The sequence below is a fragment of the Phaenicophaeus curvirostris genome, chromosome 3 (genome assembly GCF_032191515.1).
Source record: "Phaenicophaeus curvirostris isolate KB17595 chromosome 3, BPBGC_Pcur_1.0, whole genome shotgun sequence".
Taxonomy (NCBI): domain Eukaryota; kingdom Metazoa; phylum Chordata; class Aves; order Cuculiformes; family Cuculidae; genus Phaenicophaeus; species Phaenicophaeus curvirostris.
Window position 1 is genome coordinate 75,214,950 of NC_091394.1, and position 20,275 is coordinate 75,235,224.

Below are 20,275 nucleotides of genomic sequence, written 5' to 3' on the forward strand. Positions count from 1 at the left end.
GGAGCAGCAACGGAAGTTCATACCAGTCAAAGTTGCAAACAGTGAACCCAGCTTTAAAACCAGAGCTCCTTTTAAAGCTGCGCTTTCTGAATCTGCTGCTAGTCACGAACTTGAAACGCTATTAAGTACAAAAAAGAAATATTCCTCTGCAAGTTGTACCCACTCTAAGGCTGGACTCTCCTACAGGTCTCTCAGCTGCTGCTATTCAAACACTCTGGCCTCGTTCTGCACTCCTTTGTTCAAGCACCAGTCTAAGGGAGTGAAAGTTGGCCAGCGGAAAAAAAAAAAAGTGCGATCAGATCTTGTGATACGGTAAAAAAAAATCCACTTTCCATGAAAAGAACCTTGTTTTCAAACACATTCCACAAGGTGAGCAGCTCTTTCAGCCCTTCTGCATATGAGATGAGGTGCTTTTTTTTTCTGAGAGTGCAGCTCACAGCCCTCATACTGCCTGCACCACCTTCTCCACACCCAGTGCTGCGACAGAGGAGGGGAATCCTTCTTTTACTGAAACAGCTACTCATTGAATAGTTCTTCATAATCTAAGGGATAGCCAGGAAATATTTAATAAATATATTACCCATTGCATCAAAATAAATATCAAAATTTATAAAACATTCATTGTCTTTTGCTCATCATCATACAGTGTATATAAATGTGCCCAGTACAGATGAGATTTACAATGGTTTGCCTGATTTTTTCCCCTTAACGCATTCTCCCAGTTACAGAAACCATTGCATAAAACGCATAAAAACATAATGCAGCTTTATGCCACCGGCATATACCAAAGACGAAACTGAAAATCTCGTGAGAGTACAAAAAGTCTTCAAATAGGAGGAATGGCTTTAGACACGTCTTAAAGTGGCACTTGCTCCAACTCAACTCTGCAGCATTTTAGAACGAGAGCCAGTATTTACTTGAGAACTCAGGATTACTTAACCAAATAATAGAACATATAAAAGCAAGCTGACTTTTTGGAAAAAAAAAACGTTTAATAATACAGTAATAGTTGTAGTATTGTCCAGTAAAGATGTATTGTAAAAATGTTCTGAATATTAATTTACCTCAGATAACTTTTAGAGTTGTAAATACTTGCATTATAGTGAGGTAGACAGTAAAAAAAAAAAAAAAAAAAAAAAAAGAGTTCTTTTCTCCATTATTATCACAGAATTTAAATCTTGTAATAATATCTTAAGGAAATGATAATGTTAAGTAAGGATGAAATATTTGATTAATGCTTAATTCTGTACAACTCAAATATAAACTTTTAAAAATATTAGAAATTATAACATTTTGAGTGCATATAATGTTTTGTACATTAAAAAAAGAAATGCCTGTTGTTCATCTCCATTTTGCACTTTTCAGTCTGTTTAAATAAACAAATATTTACAACTTTTATATGAACAACAGCGCATCCAAAGCAAAATGTGCATTTTAAATTATTGCTCCTGGTTGAGTCTTTTTATTAGCATTTTATATTATTATTCTCTTCTCTTTTTTTTTAATTATTATTATTTTTCCACCAGTTTGTAGCTCTGTGAAACCAGATAAGCCAGCAATTCTAGAAATCAGCGGAGGAAAGCCTGAAACTAGGGACATAATAGTTACATTAAGAAAGGGCTGGGCGAGCTTTGAAGTGCACTTCCCTCAGGTGAGACCAACGATGGGAAATAAACAGAAATCTTACACAAAACGCCTTTTTTTCCAGCACAACATTTGCGTGTAATACTGCTGCAGGTTGCTGCCGAGCTAGAGCTACCTAGAGATGCGGTGACAGCATCCTCCGTGGAATCCGAAGGAGTTTCCTTTCCCAATCCACCCAGGCTGTGTGCGCTTTCTGTAACACTTCGCTCTTCACAGTTTTTCGTCGCTGTCTTCAAATAAAACCTAACCGGTAATTACAATCTTGAGTAATTTTTTTTTTCTTTTTTGTTAACTCGGGGGGGGGGGGGGGGGGGGGGGGGGGACGGCGCGCAGCCTATTTCTGGCTGTTCATCTTCCAGGAAGGTGAAAGAGAGGGGCAGAAATGAAGCAGCCCCCTTCAGAGCAACTTGAGAGAGAGGGATCGGGGCTGATCCGAGTCGTTTCGCCCCCGGTAAATCGCCTTCCCCTCGGGAGGGCGGAGGGCGGCGGCCCCGGGGCGGGGACGGGCCCGCTCGGCGCTTGCCGGCCGGACGCGGCCCGGTGCGGGCGCTACCTGCAGCCGCAGGACTCCACCACCATGTCCTCGTACTGCTTGTACACCACGTTGTTGCCCGCGTCGATGTAGAGGATGCTGATGGGAGTCAATTTGGTGGGGACGCAGCAGCTGGGCGGCGTGGAGCCCGGGTCCATGGAGTTCATGAGGGTCTGGATGATGGCGTGGTTGGTGGGCTCCAGGTGGGAGCGCAGCGGGAAGTCGCACACCCCCTCGCAGCGGTGCGCCTCGTACTCCAGGGGGGCGATGATCCAGTCGTCCCAGCCCAGCTCCTTGAAGTTGACGTGCAGCGGCTTCTTGCCGCAGCGCAGCCGGGACTTCTTCCCGTGCCGCTTGCCGTGCCGGCTGGCGAAGGCCGCGCGGCGCTGGCGCCGGCGCCGGGGCGGCGGGCGGAGGCGGCGGGGGCGGCGCTGGGCGGCGGGAGCGGCGGCGGGAGCGGCGCCGGGCGGCGGCGGCGGCGGGGGCGCGCCCAGCTCCGCGCGGAGCTCGGCCAGGAGGCTGCGGCGCCGCGCGCGGGTGAACACGACGAGCAGCGCCCGCTCCTGCGGCGGCCGCGCGCGGCGCCCGAAGCCCAGGCCCCGCAGGTCCAGCCAGCGCGGCGAGCCGCGCCCCGCCGACGCCCGCAGCTCCAGGCACAGGCGCTCCCGCGGCCGCCGCCGCCGCTCCGGCAGCCCCCGCCGCACGTCGAACACCTCCCAGCCGGCGGCCGGCGCGGCGCGCGGGGCCAGGGCGCGGGAGCCCAGCGGGCGCGCCGAGAGGCAGGGGAAGAGCTGCACGTGCGGCGGGGCGGCGGGCGCGCGGGCGCGGGGCGCGCGGCGGAACAGCCGCAGCTCGGCCCCCACCAGCTCCTCCGAGTCCGACAGCGTCGACACGTCGAACACGTAGCGCTGCCGCCGCAGGGGAGCGGGCGGGAGATCGTCTGCGAGATAAACAGAGAGTTACGGTCGGTGGCGCTCGGGGGCATCGCCGAGGTGGGGGGGGGGCGCGGCGTGACAGAAGAGTCTCCCCCCGGAGCCGGGACCTAGACGGGGGGTGACGGGGGAGGAGGAGGAGGAGGAGAAGGAGAGGGAGGAGAGGGAGAAGGAGAAGGAGGACGAGAAGGAGAAGGACGAGGACGAGGAGAGGGAGGAGGAGAAGAGGAAGGAGGACGAGGAGGGGGCGGAGGACAAGGAGAAGGAGGACGAGGAGAAGGAGGACAAGGAGGACAAGGAGAAGGAGGACGAGGAGAAGGAGGACAAGGAAGACGAGGAGAAGGAGGACGAGGAGAAGGAGGAGGAGGACGAGGAGGAGGAGGAAGACAAAGAGAAGGAGGAGGACAAAGAGAAGGAGAAGGAGGAAGAGAGGAAAGGGAAAGGGGAAAGAAGGAGGAGACGAGGAAGGACAGAGAAGGGGAAGGAGGGAAGGAAAGGAGAAGAAAAAGGGAGAGAGGAAGGGGAAGTGGGAGGGAGGGGGAAGGGGAAAGAGGGAGGAGAAGGGGAGGTAGGGAGAAGGAGGGAGAGGAAGGGGAAAGAGAGAGAAGGAGGGAGGAGAAGGGGAAGGGGGAAAAGAAAGTGAAGGGGAAGGAGGGAGGAGAAGGAAGGGGAAGAAGGAAGAAGTGGAAGGAGAACGAGAAGAAGGAGAACAGGAAGGAGAAGGGGATGGAGAACAAGAAGGAGAAGGAGAAGAAGAAGGAGAAGGAGAAGGAGAAGGAAGGGGAAGATATAGAAGGACCCACACCAAACAGGAGACCGCTCTTCCACACCAAAGGCAGCCCCGGCTCCCCACACATCCTCTGCCTATCAGCCCCACCACCAGTGTGGGACTGCCAATGTTTGTGTTCCTGTATACTGCAGTCACCTATATACATATACGCATATATATTTTCCTTCAAGAAAAAAAAAGAAAAACTGGACTTCTTTTTTGACACACTAATGCAGTAAATGCAGCGCAGAAAGCAAGCCAGATTCCCCTGAGCTGCTTTCCAATAAAATGTTTACAACCCAGCAAATACAAAAATTCCCAAAGCTCCTGGGTTTCCCCAGAAGCTAGTAAAGCTTATGTAGACTTCAACAGTAAAAGTGTCACCGAAGCCTCTGTTCAGCAGCCCTCTCTGCTTTTACCTCTGCCCACTCCAGAGGTAGAAACGAAGACTAAAGAAATACATCCCTTGTATTTATTTATATCAAAGGTCATTGCAATCCCTAATCATTGTATTCACAACCTCGGCTCTACCTGACAGGTCTAGGGCAACATTCTCGGAGGACAGGAGGGACAACGGAATGATTTATGCCAACCAAGACCTTCAGACGCGCCACAGCGAGTAAAACTCAATGCGGATTAACATGCAGTTAATCAGTGCGGATTAGCATACTCCAGAGTCGCCCTGCGCTGCCGCGTGTTCCCCCAGACGCCGACAGGGAGAAGGAACCTAGTCAGGGAGTCCTTTCCAGGCCACGGGAGCTCAAAGCGGAGCCTGCTCGCGGGCGAGCGCATCCCTCCTGTCCCTCAGGAGCCGCCGTGGGAGCCACCGGCGGCATCCCCGACGGCATCCCTGGCGGTATCCCTGGTGGCATCCTCGACGGCATCCTCGACGGAATCCCCGGCAGCATCCGCGACGGCATCCCCGGCGGCATCCCCGGCAGTACCCCCGGCCGCGGAGCGGGGCACCTGCCGGACGCCCCGCACCTGCCCCGACCCGGCGCAAGGAGTCCGGAGCGCGGCCGCTGCCCTGTGCCTCGTCCCTCGGCAGCGAAGAGGGAGCTCACAGGCTGGAGCCGCCCCCGCCTTGGCCGCGCCGCGTTCCGCGGGTGCTGCGAGCCGGGCCGGGGCTGGGGTGGGGGGTGGTGAGAAAATAGGTCAGGCCCTTAAGGCGTCCCGGGGAATTTGGACCCGGGCCGGCCGCATCCCTGCCCCCCCCGCCCCCGCTTCGTGACCGGCGGTTTCCCCGCGGCGAGCCTGGCTCTTCCCCAGGGAGGAGCGGGAGCGAGAGGCAGCCCGGCCGGCCGCGCATCCCTCCGGGGAACGCCCGGAGTGCCGAAAACACACACAGAGCCTGAAAAAAAATGTCGTCACAGCCCCAGGTGACGACAGCAGGTGCTGGATCGATCTGTTGAAAAGAAAAGTGAAATCCAGCGGGAGCTGCCGGCAGGCGCTGGGCGGTCTCGGCAGCGCTGCCAGGACGGAGCGGGGTTTGGCCCGGGGGTCGCCGGTGGGTTCGGGGACGTTTGCTGCCTTTCACGCGCTTGTGGCCGGGGGCTGAGATGCGCCTGGGTGGCGAGAGGAAGGTCTGGCAGCTCAGGAGGGCTCAAGGGCTGTTGCACATTCTTCGAGGAGGTCCCGGGTGGGAGCGGGGGCTTCAGACAGAAGGGGCTGTGCGGATCCCTTCCTCCTCATCATCGCGTTTGGCTTTCTCTGCGCCCGCCGTCTGTGAGATGCCCGGGCATCCGACGTGGCGCAGACGGGTATCCTGCTTCCCACTTTCCTCCAACGGCTCCAGCGACCGTCGAGGAAACCAGATCAGCGCCTTCTCCTGCCCCTACCCCTGTCTTTAGGGCGTCGGCAGAGCCAGGCCTGGGCACAGCTCCTCTTTGAAACCGTCTGTCTGCTTGGAGGGGGTGGGGGGCAGGTCAGGCTTGGTTCCAAAGGGAGATGTGTTATTCATCAGGTAGTCCCTGTCGGGGGAGCGCTGCCTCTATCCCGCTGTCCCTCCGGAGCAGACACACCCCCTCGCTCGCCCTTGTCCTGCTCCTGCTCTGCGCCGTCCCGGGATGCAGGAGCGGGAGAGTACTGCTCGGCCACCCGGCACTTCGGGAAAGCGAAGGGCAGCCCTTTCCCGGGGGTGGGGGGACACGGAGGTGACAGCGCTCTCCTCAGCTCCAGGAGCCCCCCCGCGGCAAGGCGGCTGCGGCGAGGGGACGCGCTCCTCTCCGGGGTGGCATCCAGAGTGTTGGTTAGACGGGAAGGGGCTGAATTCCCCGGGGGTCCCCGCTGCTGAAAGCGGCTTATAAGGGGTGTGCAGGGCCGCGGCGGGGGTCGGAGGCTTGCTCGGGGGTCGCGCCTACAACGCGCTCCCCAGCACCATCCTTTGTCGCTCCGGCTTGATGGAGAAGTTGAACGCGTCACACGGCTGCTCCGGCTGCCTCGCTGACACGACGTGGTGGGGACACGGCCGAAAGGCAGAGAAATGTGTCCCCGGGCAAGCGGATCTCCGAGTCGGGCTTAGGCAGCGCTGATTCTGCGCTGAAAAACTCCCACTGGTTCCTGCAGTTTTCGGCTCCCGCTCCTCTCCCCGAAAGGAGCAAGGCTCCCGGTTGTTTCAAATAAGCAGCTTTCAATCCGATCAGATAAACGGTATTTATTCACTCTTGTAACCTAATAATTCCAGATGAATACATAATCCTAAACCAGTACTGGCTCGCTTCCAGCGCAGTGGAGAGGGTGGGAAAAGCAGCGGAGGGCGGGGAGGGAAAGCGGCACCTCCAGAGCCTCCACGAACGCGAGAGAGAAGAGTCTGGTTTGGGGACCTTTTGTTCCAGCGAAGCTGCCGCCCTCCCAGCACACAAAGAGCGGCAGCAGCGACGGCGCGGGGACACCCCGGCTGTCCCTCTCCCTTCGTGTGAGGAGCACACACGGCTCGGGGCTTTTCCTCTTCGGTTTTCCTTTAAACCCAAGGAGCGGCTGGGGTGAAATGCGGGTTTTCTAACAGCCAGCTCGAGATCTGCCTTTTCCTCAGGACAGTTTGAGGCTGTCGTTATCGTTATTCCCGTTACCGAAATATTTGGAGAGAGCAGCAAAGTCATCTCACATCCAGCCGGGCTGGGAAAAGCCGCATTGCAGAAAATGTACTGGAGCGGGGAAATATTAGTAACGTTAGTTTGGGAGAATGTTAGTTACGCAGTTAAGTATTAGTATTATTTCAGCTCTCCGTTGTTTATTTTTTCGAGCCAAGACAAAATACTGGGAGCGAGAACGAGAGGCAGAAGCATGGAGCAGATCAATCTGGAAACTGGGCTTGTGTCAGCGGTGGGTGACGGAAGTAGCCCCGCTCTGCCCTTCCCAAAGCTGGGACCGGGGTTGGAGGGGCTGGGACCGGGGCTGGGGGGACAGGGACCGGGGTTGGAGGGGCTGGGGGGGGCTTGGACTGGGTCTGGGGGGACTGGGACCGGAGCTGGGGGGGCTTGGACTGGGTCTGGGGGGACTGGGACCGGAGCTGGGGGGGCTGGGACCGGGGCTGGAGGGACTAGGACCGGGTCCCCGCCCGCCTCCGCCACCCCCTGCCTCCTCTTTGCGGTGGCGGCGGTTTGATCATCTCCAAAGTTGAATTAATGCCTTGGGTTGGGACGTTTCCTTTAAGTCCCTGTGTGAACCCTGTCGCGTCCCGGTTCGCTTTCCCGCGGGCACCTGGGCTCTGGGGCGAGCTGGGGGTTAACGAAGCCTACACCGAGTTTCCCTTTTCATGGCAGATCAGGTACTGGGCTCCCAGCCAATTCATCAGGGCTCAGATCTTAACTTTACATCGCTGCAAATTATACCCAAACCACATTCAAGAAGAATTTTCCCATTCCCAAATTCTCTTTCAGTCCGTATTTAAACTCGCAAACCAAAAGCACATTTGCAGTTTAAAGACCCTTCGCAGGAGCTCGCTCAACAATAATCTGGAAATTAAAACATATATCCCTGTAATTGCGAGGGGCTGCCCACACATTGTCTGCAAAGTCGCAAGGCTGACAGGTATTCCTTTCGGAGCATTCCCCGAGCTGTGGAAACGAGGGGCTGACTCTCCATGTGTGGTATTTCTCCGAGTCTCAATTCCGCATCTCCCGGCGCCTGCCTCGCCGCGGTCTTTTATTACATCGGGTGATTAGATTTAAAAGTTTTGTTCGCTTCGCTAAGTAAGTAGCCGGGAAAGACCACACCTTCCTCGGACGAGCTCCGAGTCCTGCGAGCTGACGGAGGGCTGTTTCCACTTTTTTTTTTTCTTTTCTATTTTTCTCTCTCTCTTTTTTTTTTTTTTTTCCCCTTCGGAGCGGGGAGGCACCTGGCTGCGAGGGAACTTCGATCACCGCTTTACCCGACCTGCTGCCTGCCCGCCACCTCCCCGGTTCCCACGAGCGACGCTCGGACTTGGGGCTCAGAGGGGCGGCTGCAACCAACAGCTGCGGGGCATCCCGCGGGGTCTCCCGACATCGCCCCAGGAGATGCGCCGAGGCTTAGAGGAGGGGGGGTCCACCTGCTGTAACCGAGTTCCCTTCCCTTTCCCCGTTTGCGGCGGTTTCGCCACCCGAAATACTTGGATTGAGGAGAAATAATTCCTCCAAAATTATTCACGTTGAGAAAATCGGACTGAATATTCCCAGCGGTGGGAGCTAAGAAACGGACCGAGAGAACGCTTTGGAGGGTATTTCTGAGCCATATGTGTGGGAGCGCAGGAATAAAGCAACACAACACACAGACCTGGCCGCAACTAGCAAAGACCGAAATGTCCCTTTTTGCTTATAAACCAGACTTGGGGCACGGAAGGACTCCCAACCTCAGTTGCAGCCTGCCTCGAAACAGCCAGGAAAAAAAGCATTTCTCTCAGCGGCTGTTTTGTTTGGTTTGGTTTGGTTTTGGTTTGGTTTTTTTTTTTATTATTATAGGACTACGAGGAGAGGAGGAAAACGATGCGGGCGAGCTGCCGGGCTGGCCCCGGGCTGTGCCGAGTTTCCTCCCTGTTGTGACCAGCCAAAAACAGACAAACAAACAAAAACCCACTAACCAAACAAAGAAAAAACACCAACCAAACAAAGAAAAAAAAAAGAGGGAAGATAATAAATAAATAAATAAATAAATAAATAAATAAATCACACGCGGCCTCTTAGCGAGCTCCGCAGGGGAGCTTCTGGATTTCAAAATTAAAAATAAAATATAAGGATCCGGTCCGAAACGAGCCAGCGGAATAGTTTGATAGGCTTTAATTGCTCCTTCTCCTTAGCTGTGCGGCTCCGCGGCCGCGGAGAGCCCCGCGGAGGTACCTGTGCGGCTCCGCGGCCGCGGGGCTGGCTCGGCCAGCGCTTGCGGGCTCCGCTTCCCCCGCACCGGCCTCGCGTTGCAGCCCCCGCGCCCCAGCAGCAGCGAACAAACAAACGGAAAGAAACCAAAAAGAACTCGCCCCCGAAACGCTCCAACAGCGAGAGCGGCCGCGGCTTCCGAGGGGACGCGCCGCTCCGCCGCCCGCGCAGCGCTCAGCTCCCTCCAGCGGCTCCGGCAGCTCTAGGCGGGGGGGAAAAATACCCCAAACCCCCTAAATCTCCCTGATGTGCAGCGCGCTCCCCGGCCGCCCCCGCGCTGCCGGCTCCGCGGGCGCGGAGGCTCCTTCCCGGGGCGCGGAGGGGACGGGACGCGGCTCCCGCTGCCGCGCTCGGCCGTCTGGTCCGCATTAGCTTTTTTATAAGGGGCTCAAACAAATCGAATACAAGGTCACCAAATAATTAACAGTTGCGAATTCCCTCCTTCCCCGTTAAAATACTTCCCTGCTTATATTTCATTTTCCTTCTGCCAACGACAACACCGCCTGGGCAAAGGCGCTGCGCGGATCACACCGCACTGCAGCTTTCGGTCCACCCAGAAACACGCTGTTTTGCTAAAACGTTTTGCACTCGATGAACTCCGAGCGGGATTTACGCTCTTTGCTTCTGCCGGGGCATTTCCAGCTCCTGCAGGCAGGATCTCCCGTTCCTCCTGCCCCTCTCCCCTCGCTTTCTTCCCGACCTTAGCGGCAAGAGCGAAATAACGATGGTGGGACCCTCGCTCATCTGAACCGTCTGCCTCCCAACTGGAACACGAAGCTGCACAAAGAAAACGGGGAGGGGAGCAGGAGGCCATCTCGACCCGTGTCGGTTTCCCCGTCTCCCCAGCTCCGGGCAGCTCCGCGGACACAAAAAGGGGAGGCGAGGAGGAGCCGCGGCCGCCGGCCCCGGAGGGTTCCCCTTCCCACGGAAGATCTCTATGAAAATCGCCCTCCCTCGCACTCCGGCTATTTAGTTTTTGTTTTCAGTTTGTCCCGAGCCGTGCCGCGTTTCTTCCTAGCCGTGGATTTGTTTGTTTATAGCTCCCTTCTCCAGCTCCCTCCCGCTCGCTCTTTCTCTCTATTTTTTTTTTTTTTTTCTTTTCCCCTGCCTGGTGGAGTCCTTGCAGCTCCTAATTGTCCTGCCTCACTGTGGAGCTCCAATGCTGGGGGTCCCGAGGCCAGCGAGAGCACCATCTGCGTTTTAATGAGTTACTTCATGTGCCAACAGTAATTTTCCTACATTCGGCTAGGTCCTGTCTGATCTTGCGACCGTAACAAGGGGGAGCGAGTGGGGGGCGGGAGGGGGTGGAGAAGGAGGAATCGCAAACCCTTTCCCCCCTTTCTGAGGTTGTTTTTTTTTCACCACTGGGGGGGGGGGGAATCTCTCTATAGCGCAGTAGTGTGGCTCTCCTCCCTCTCGAGCCAGCCTGAAAGAGATCTTATTAGCGTCAAGCGGGAAGGAAGGGAACGAGAGCCGAAGAGGAGCAGTTGCTGGTGCCCGCAGCGACGGAGCCGCGGGGGGACGAGGGGCTCGGGGGATGCTGCCCCCCGCCCCGAGGGCGCCCCACGGACACGCAGACCACGCCATGCGGGAAGGGCTTTTCTCGGCAGGACTTGAAGCTGCTTCGCTCTCCTCTCTGGGCTGTTATTTGTGTGTCCCCCCCTCCCCCGAAATCCTACGGCGAAGGATGCGGTGCGGGCAGGAGGGGCGGCCACCGCCGTGTCCCCGCAACGGGAGCTGCCGCTTAGGTAACGCGCAGCCCATCTAATTGGGTCAATTTGGGGGGCTATTTTGTCTGCAAATGAATTGACAGAAACTTCCCCCCCCTCTTTCCCTTAGCAAAGACCGTTCATCATCAGCACAACTCCAGCTCGCCAATTAACTGGGCTAGGAGCCCACGGGGAGGTGGGTAGTAAAATAGCTACCACTTCAGAGGAACGGAAGCTCTCTTGAAGTTTTTTGGTGATGTGCCATTGGCTGGTCTGCTTCATTATGGGAGACTAGACAATATTTGATATGTTATGACATGAACACTCAATTAGATCACTGAGTTGAAATACTCCAATCAGTGGCTTGATGCTAAGCAACCCTCAGAAGGTCCAGCAGAAGGTCACAGCCTGTGACACATCAAATCAAAATCAATGGGGAAAAGTGAGGCTTTTCCTTAATCAAACCAGGACTTCTGTTAGCAAATCACTTCCCCGGGAGTCGAATCTCCCATGCAGCGAGATGAGCTAAATTTGTTAAATTAACTGTCTTTCTTATCAAGAATAAGATGATCTCGAGCGCGGCTCCGTTTCCCCGCGGCTCGCGGTGTTCGCTCCTGAGGGGCAGCAGGACAGCGCGTTTCTGACGGCTGAACTTTCGCTGCCGTATTTCTAGAAAGCGAATCCTCTGTTCCCCATCCCCCTTTTTTTAACAGCGACGAAGAAAACAACCCCCATAAGGCGAAAGCAGAAAACAAAACCCCCGTGTCCTTCCTTTTCTCGGGAGCGGCTGGGAGCTTCGGACGGCGGGGGGCAGCCACCGTGGGTGCTTCCAGGGACCCTCCTGAGCCCGGAGGGGCGCGACGGACACTGGGATGGGATGGGAAGCGCCTTCTGAGCCCCCTGAGCCGGAGGCGATGGGGCAGGAGGCTGAACCGCGGGGGCCGGGGAGGAGGAGAAGCTGCCGGCTCGGGGACTCCGCCGGGGAGATGGCCGGTTTGGGTTCGATTCAGCGGCTCCAGTAGCTCCAGGGAGCCGGGAGGCATTCCCGGCCCTACGTTTTTGCCCTGAAAGGTCTGGGAAGCGGGGAGGTCGGCGCGCTTCCCCGGCTCCCGGGAGCTGCGGGTCGGGGCTGGCAGCCGCAGGTACACGGGCAGCGTCCCGCGGGGCGGGGGGGCGGAGGGAGGGTCTGCATGTCGGGGAGGGGGGAGAAGGAAAGAATTCACAACCTTCATTAAGAAGCTGTTAATTAGTCTGTCGGTAACGGCTCACAAACCAGGGTAACGAAAAATAAAAAAGAGGACGGAGGGGCATTTTGAGGGAAGGAAAACTCTCTTTTCCTCTAGATCGTCGAGAAACCTCCACCCGGCGCCCCGGGTCCGAGCGATAAAACAACGAGAGAAAAGCAAAGCGGGGTCCCGGCCGGGTCTGCAGGTCGCGGAGGGGTCCCGGGAGCCCGCCCCGTCCTCTCCCCCCCGGCGGGGGCGGGTGAGGGCCAGCCCCGCGCTCACCGCGCTGCGAGGACGCGGCCCCCGGGGCCCCCCGGGAGTCACCTGGGCTCCGGGCTGCCCCCTGCCCGCCGCGGGGCCGGGGCTCTGCCAGGTAACCCCGACGGGGCGACCCCAGGCGAGAGCAGCGAGTGTTTGCCCTCGGTCAGTTTGAACTTTCTATTTGCCTTACAGGCGGCGGCGATAAGCGCGATCCTTTCTTCGGCTCGCGGAGAGAAACCACAAGAGCGATTTTTTTTTTTTACCCGCCACCACTGTTGCATTTACACCCAAATCGCGCCTGCGAGGCTGCGGCGCGTCCCTCGCCACCCGGGGACGAGCACGCGTATTTCCCGCACGCAGCTGCCCCGCACCCGCTTCGACGCGTTCGCTTAAAAACTAAAGCAACGCGCTCCACGATTTACCGAAAGATCCGCTTTTCTGCCGTGCCGAGGGTCGGGGGGAAGGACCCACCGGGGGACCGATGCGGCGCGCCCCCCGCCTCCCCACCGCGGGGCTCCGCGGGAAGGGGTCCCCGCCGGCCCGAGGGGACGGTGAGGGGCGGGAGGGCAGGACTTACCTCGTCCCCGGTCTACAAAGCTAGTGATGGTGTTGGCGGATTTGGACGACTGAAAAAAGCTGGCGTTGATGCCCAGTTTCTCCGCGACGGAGTAAGTCCTGAACAGGGACAGCATGTACTCGTGGGGCTCGGCGCGGGGGAGCCGGGGTCCCTCCGGCCGCGGGCGGGTCTCCCGCGGGGACCGCGGCACCTTGCGGCCCCGTCCGCCCTTGGAGGAGGCGTCGAGCTCCGAGGCGGCGGGGAGGGAAGCCGGGAGGCAGCAAGGTAAATCCCAGAGGAGGCTGGCGAGCAAGGCGGCGGCGAGCAGAGCCCAGCGCGCATTCATAGCGAGAGGCGGCGGCGGCGGGGAGGAGGAGGAGGGCGGCCCGACGGGCGGCTCCGGCGGCCCACGGAGCGGCGCGGGGACTGCGCGGCGGCGCGGAGCGGAGCGGGGACTGCACCCGGGCGGGCTCGGCCCGGAGCAGCCGCCCCGCCCCGCCAGCGCCGCCCCGCCAGCACCGCCCCGCGGGGCGGGACACCCGCCGTCGGGTGCCCGGGGTCCCGCCGCTCCCGCCTCGCTGCGGGGCGCGGGGCCTTGGGGAGGTGCCGCGCGTCTCGTCGGGGGCCGCTTCTCGTGGGCCGAGCGATGCTCCGGCGCGTTCGGGTGCGGGGCTGGCCGGGGGCAGGATCCTGAGATGCCAGCGGTCTCGCTTGAGGCTCCCCGTGATCCTACGGGTGTGCGACTGAGAGCTTAGGGGTCCCTAAACAGAGGCTGCATCCAAAGCAGAAGATAGTGACTGCGTGCGTGTGCTTGGAGGAGTGGGAAGAAGAGCCATGCGGGAGCTTGTACGTGGCTGACACTGGATGCCACAAACGTTGGGTTTCATTGCCCAGAGATGTTGTACGTGGCCCTTCACTGGGAACACTCACGATCAGATTGAAAGATGTCCCTGCTCATTCCTGGAGGGCTGGACTAGATGGCTTTTAAAGGTCCCTACCAACCCAAACCATTCTATGATTCTCTTAAGAAGGAGAATTTGGTGGAGAGTGAGGTTCTCACCTTGGGATGTGCTGTGGCCCAGTTAGTGGGCAGCCCTGCCACCCATCAGAGAGAAAGAGAAAGCATGGAAGCGAAGAGCCGGAGAGTGTTCTCCTTCTCTTAAAATCTGCACAGCTGCTAAGAGGGACCAGCCTGAGAGGAGAATGTTGCCAGGCTGAGCCCTGGGAAAATGCAGCAATGGGCAGTGATGGGCAGGCAGAACCGTCCATGTAAGTGGGGCAGCCTGGGGCAGGCAGGACAACCTCCCCTATGTGAGGCACAGATAATTCTTGCTCTGGTTACACAGAAGAAAGCCGTAGATCATCTTCAAGAGGATTTATTCTGCCCCTTTCATTTGGCTCATCAGAGGTGCATTCCCCAATATAAGACTGGTGTCTGCTCTCCAAATGGTTTCATCCAGCCACCTATCCAGGGCTCACACACATGAGCATGGCAACAAGTTTGCTTTATTCTACCTGTCTTATTACCGCTTTGCTTCTTCCCAACCTCCTTCTCATTGTCCTGCCTGAACCATGGCACTCCTGCTGCTGGCAGGTACAAGCCACCCTCCTCTGCTTCCCCACATTGCTTTCCTTTGCCCCGTGCTGAGCTTCCCTCCTCTCCTGACCTCCCATTCTCCACTTCTTCCTAACTCTCCTATCTGCCCCAGCTTTGCCACTGCTGGATTTTCCTGTCATTCCAGCAAGAGATGCTTCAGCCTGAAGGGCATGGACATTTAGCAGTGAAAGCTCAGTTCATAGCAAATAAAGGGAATCTGTCTTTCACCCTATGTTGTATCTGACATCTCTGACTGCATTTCTCCATAAGCAACTGTTCTTCATGGACCATGCGGTCATATACTGGACCTTCTTTGTCTTTTTCTTCCCTGTTCTCATTTTCCACCAAGAGAGAGCAACTCACATGTGGGCTCTTGGCACCACTTCCATGCATTAGTGGGATGAGGCAGGCTCAGTAAGGGCATATGGAGCAGGCATCTACCCTGGTAGGTCCCAGTTTGCCTGTAGGGACCTCAGTCCCACTGTGCTCCTCAGCACTTGGGAAGAGATGCTGGGGAGATGCAGAACGTGAGGCAGACATTCAAAGCAAGTGAGGGACTCCAAGTGACCCAGGCTGCATCTCTGCTAAGGAGGAAGATAACTCCAAAGCAGGGGCTCCTGTGCTGCCCTGCAACCCTCCACACACAGCTTAGAGGGTTCCCTGGTGTGGATTTAGCCCATGACAGCTAGCACTTTCCCAACCAGTGCCCAGGCTTGTTACAAGTTACAGTTTGTGCCAGGGGCTATCTCTAGATGGCTCTTTGAATGCAACCATGTGGATGTGGGACGCATTGTATAGCCTGGATCAGAGAACAGGCCTGCCATTGCCTTGGTGTCTCTTTTAGTAGGATAGATGTACAGCGAGGTGCTGTCAGATGAACTGTGAAGAAAGAGGTCTACGCAAAAGTATCAGTGACAGCGTAGCAATGAGGCAAGTGTTCTGCAAAACGGATTCCCACATCGCTCCATCCCATTTTTTCACCCTCTTTTATTTATTGTTCCTTCACTCCTGCCTATCCCTTGGCTTCACAGCTGCCCTCCTGACAGTTTCCCTCTCTTTTCATCAGCTGCTTTCTGCTCTGGGACCTCCCCTCCTCCTCCTGTCCCTTCGGCTTCACTTTTCTGATGCCTCAGTTTTTTGATACATCTGCTCCCCTTTGCGGCTCCCATCCTTTCTCTTCTGTGCTTAGCATTGTGGCTATTTTTTCTTGCCATGACCCAGTTCCTTCTGAAGCCTTATCATCACTTTTTTTGTTTCCTTCTGCCCCTTTTGTGCCCTCTTCACTTATTCCACGCTCCTGCCTGCTATCTCCAATCAGCTGCCCAGCTCTAGTTTCTTCTCCGCCAACTTCTGCCCAACCCTAGTCCCCCAGGCCTTTTCTTTTCTCTCCTGCTGCATTTCATTGTCCTATTTTCCTTTTCTAATATTGTTTCCATTTCCCACATCCCCTCCTTGTGGTCTCCAGTGCTGCTGCTGCCCGGCTGCCCTTTACCACTCCCACCCTGCTGCTTTCCAGGGTCCTCTTGCCGCTCCCAGCGTGTCTGTTCCCTTCCTGCCTTTGTCTTTCTGTCTGTCTCTCCTCTTCCCTCTTTGTTCTCAGCTTTTTCCTCCCTTGGCCTACTCCTCTCCCAAGGGAAGGTGGTTTCGTACTAATGCAAAGCTGCAAGGGTTGAGCGCTCTTGAGAGCAACTTCCATCAGCCCGATTTCTACCTGATGCTTTCGCATGATTTAATGCAATCTCTAAAATTGACTCAGACGGCTGCTTTCCACCTTTGCTTCTTTACCAGGGGCCTGACTCGAAGCCCTCTACATCCAACAGAGGTCTTTCCCCTGGCTCTGGTAACCTCTCAGGCAGCACAGGGGCTGCGGGAGGTGCACACCCTGTTGTCATCACCCCAAGACACCAATGCTCACCATACACAGGTAGAGGTAACACCCATAAAGCAGGACGTACTGCTCTGCTGCCTGTTTCTCACAGCGGTTGCTCAGGGTGTCCCCTTGCCATTTCGGAAGACAATGCCATTGTTCAATACTAATCGTCAGAACCGTCACTTAAGGGAGCGACCGAGCATCGGGAAAAAAACAAGATGTAGCAATTGTGGCACCTTACGCAGCTACACAGTCAGATCACTGTGAGGGACTTGAATACATCAAGCCATCTTAAAAAGTTTTTGTTTTGATTGGCATTGAGATAGCCACGTGGAACTGAACCTGGGAACCTCAGGCAGGAGCAGGCACCTCGCAGGGCAGCGGGAGAATGAATCAGCGCCTGTGGAACACTCCGGCTTCAGAGCCTGGCAAAGGGCTTAATAGCAGTAACAATAAAAAGAGTGAAATAATAGCCTCCACCAGAAAAGAAGAATAACTTTTAAAAAATTATTTCTCTTCCAGTTTTCTGAATCATAGAAGTTGTCTGGGTTCAGTTTATAATTGCATTATAAATGTTTTATAACTACTTTCTATATTTCAAATATATTTCTCCAAACGAAAGCAACTTGGATGCTCCAAAACTGCAGTTTTAAAATCAGTTTCATTAATTTCCTTGCACTAGCATGCAATTTCCATATCTTCTGATTTTTTTTCCTTTTTGTGAATTTGCTATTCTGGGGAAAGGAAAAATCACCAGAGGCAATTCTGGAAGCCAGGAGACAGCCAAAATCAAATATAATTCCCACCCCCCCAGAACTTTAATGGAAACTTCTGTGGTTATAACCATAAAACAAGCAGCAATGTTGAGGGCTAGTGGTAGAGGTTAAAATCCATCCCTGCACAAGTGGTCAAGCCAAGGCCTAGGCATAACTCACTTCACATCTAATTTGTGGCCTTTTAGAAGACTTACTGTGGTACGTAAATGGCATTAGTACAGAGCTGATCAGTTTTTATACAGTCCCTCTTAATATATTTTCTTTAATTTTTTTTTTTTTTACAGCTAGATTGTGGCTTATTTTAACATGAATGATGCATTGTAGGGTTTTTATTTTTGTGAACCAAAATCATTCTCTATTAGGATGACTGGAAAATGTACTTCTTCCCCCTATACCACAAAAATCTTTGAAAAGGCTGTGGTCACACCACATAATCAGGGAGTAAGGATTCCTACTGGCAGGGCAGTTAGCACAACGTTTTCTGAAATGCTCGTGTAGTCCATATGTACTGGTTTTCAGCAAAACACCAGCCTCCACAAGGCTTAGCTTTGAAAATGGGACTTGACTTTTGAAGGCCCCAGATTTGAGCCATTAAACTCCCGTTGCTTTTAGTTTCAATGTTTCTAGTATCCCTGTTTCCTTGTCGCGGTGCTCCTGAAAACATTGGTTTTCCGTGCTCCATACAAGCAGGAATATTTGCTTTCAGAAGGTAGATTTTCAGCAAGAATTTGCTTCCCGTTCCCCAGATGGACCTTCCCTGGTGGTAGTGAACCAGCTCCTCTCCCTCAGCTGAGAGCATCCTCAGGGAGGGAGCATCAAGCTTCCTTCTCTGCTGCCTGCATCCTTGACCACATTAGCCAAACATATATATATACAAAAACTGTTAACGTAAACCTCAAAAGTCTAAGTGAACTAAGAATTTTAACAGTCAAAACTGCAGCATGTGAACTAACAGGAGATTAAGGAGCATGCTCAAATAAATACGGAGAGTCTGAACCAGCTCCTGCATTGTGGTCCTCCAAAGAAAGTTCTGGTTTGCTTTCCAAGCATCCTGTGAAGGATTTTTGCCTCTCCCAGAGTTCCATGGCTCGGGGGTCTTTTTCAGGCAAGTTCCCCGCACTCCAGCCTGGCAAAGGCTTGTGCAACCTCGCACAGGGACAGGCTTTCCCATTTCTCTTGCTTTTGCTCCTGCTTTTGACAGTTAATCTTTTCACAAGAAAAGTCGGGAGATGTAGCAGAACTAACCTTATGCGACACTGTTGCTTTTTACAGCATTTTATTTTGCCACAAACCAGTGGCAACACTGCTTCTCTGCAAGCTTTCTGCATTTTTGTCACTGTTTTAGATTAGAAACATATTGTCTCTCACACACAGTGAAAAACTTAATATACGGGCATGAAGAGTGAAGCCACTTTTGCATTCTTGATGCGTCAAAACTTATCCTGGTGTTGGGGGAAAAAACTTCAGCATATAGAGGAGGGAAGAAGCTTGCAAGAGCGGTTCTGCTTTCATTCGCTCTGGTGTAGAAAATTAAAATGATGTAGGAAATAGTCTTTCCTGTTTAGGATAGATTTGGTTTTGAAAAATTACTGCTAACTTTGTAAACATTAAAATAGAAGCAATAAAGATGTGAAATTTCACACAGGGGATCTACAAAGTTTGTGTAATTATAAGCATATGGTTACTTTACATGAAGTCTCTGTTATACTTTTATTTACTAGTGCTTGGGGAAAACAGAGGTTCTCAAATTCAGTGTTTATTTACATGTATAGGGAATGTCACAGTCCCTATTAACCTGTCATAATCCGTATTTCTGCCTCGGAGCCCCAGCTATATAAACTGAACCCCCGGTTATACTATAATTTCTAATTTGTTCAGCTACGTTGCTAACTCAGACAATTTCTGACATTTCTAAATAACGTATATCCTCTGCTGCTGGTGGGATGGGAACCACTTACTGCCTCAACGCCTGCTCGTTTAAGCTCTCGGGGGCTAAAAGCGAAAGGCCGTTGCTTCAATGCAGTTTTCACTCTTCTGAGGAGTTTGATGGCACTTTAATTTATTGTTTTCTTTTTAGTCTGGCTTTCCATTAGGCTGCAAACCCAGCCCCAGAGGATACTTGGCATTTTTTTCCTTGGTGCAGAGTATCCACAATTCCTAATTTTGTAGGACACAAAAGGACTTCGGCCTCAGCAGCATCCAGACCTCCATTTGTGGGATGAATTGAGCTATTTGTTGTCTTTAATACTTAGTGGCCATATGTCTATGGCTGCCCTTTGCTTCACTGCAGTGAATGCGGGAGCTTGTATATACAGAGAAATTTCTGATCTTAGAAAAAGTGTGGAATAATTTGCAGACACTTCTTGCACTTTTGCATTCTACCTAGGGATACTTACAGCTTCAATAAGGTAGATTTAACTGTTGGTATTGGGCTTTTTTTTAGGGGGTGAATACCCCAAATCGGGCTTCTAGCTTTGGCTTCACTCAGACTGGTGCTATGAAGAGATGCTCACAGTCACAAATGATCAAGCCCACACATTCTGCCTGGAGAGGGACAGGGACATACAGCAAATTACTTTCTAAAAAAACATAAAGGAGTCTGTACAAAACATTGCATCATCAAAATTTGGCCTAAAAACACAGAGGAATTTATTTGAATCCTTTTATTTTACAATTCCTTTCTCACTGCTCTCCTTTTCCTTGCTTCCCTCTTGTCACTTCAGCATGACATGGGCTCTTCAAGCACAGCAGGTGGGTTTTCTTGCAGACCCTGAGACGACTTTAAGGCATCTCAGTTACTGCCCTGTTGCCAGTGTTAGGATGCAGGCAAGCAGCTTACCTGAGACCCCGAAGATGCGGGTAACCAATCTCACCTGTGCTAACACTACTTCTGGAGTTTCGCTCCATCTCTCCTTGCGTCTGTTTCTGCCTCTTTCTTTGTTTCAGCTCCAAACTATCCAGGATGCCTCCCTTCACAGTACTGATATTTATTTTTTTCTTCATAGGAAAAAGTTATTTTTTCCTTATATTTCTTCAGTTCAAAGCAGTCCACCAG

General features: G+C 53.9%; 1 protein-coding gene across 1 annotated transcript; it reads right to left on the reverse strand.

Annotated features, from left to right (window-relative positions):
• Positions 1-2,164: 2,164 nt before the first annotated feature.
• On the reverse strand, positions 2,165-13,418 carry GDF6 (growth differentiation factor 6). The gene is made up of 2 exons (XM_069853131.1): positions 12,999-13,418; positions 2,165-3,116 (listed from the first exon to the last, which is right to left on the reverse strand). The coding sequence occupies exons 1-2, from the start codon at positions 13,321-13,323 to the stop codon at positions 2,194-2,196; spliced, it is 1,248 nt and encodes a 415-aa protein (XP_069709232.1). The 5' UTR covers positions 13,324-13,418; the 3' UTR covers positions 2,165-2,193.
• Positions 13,419-20,275: the final 6,857 nt, after the last annotated feature.

Bases quoted from the DNA above. Each gene is read 5' to 3' on its own strand.
- GDF6 (XM_069853131.1), bottom strand. From the start codon at position 13,323: ATGAATGCGCGCTGGGCTCTGCTCGCCGCCGCCTTGCTCGCCAGCCTC. The intron at 3,117-12,998 runs GTAAGTCCTGCC...TTTATCTCGCAG, and splicing joins CTTTGTAGACCGGGGACGAG to ACGATCTCCCGCCCGCTCCC.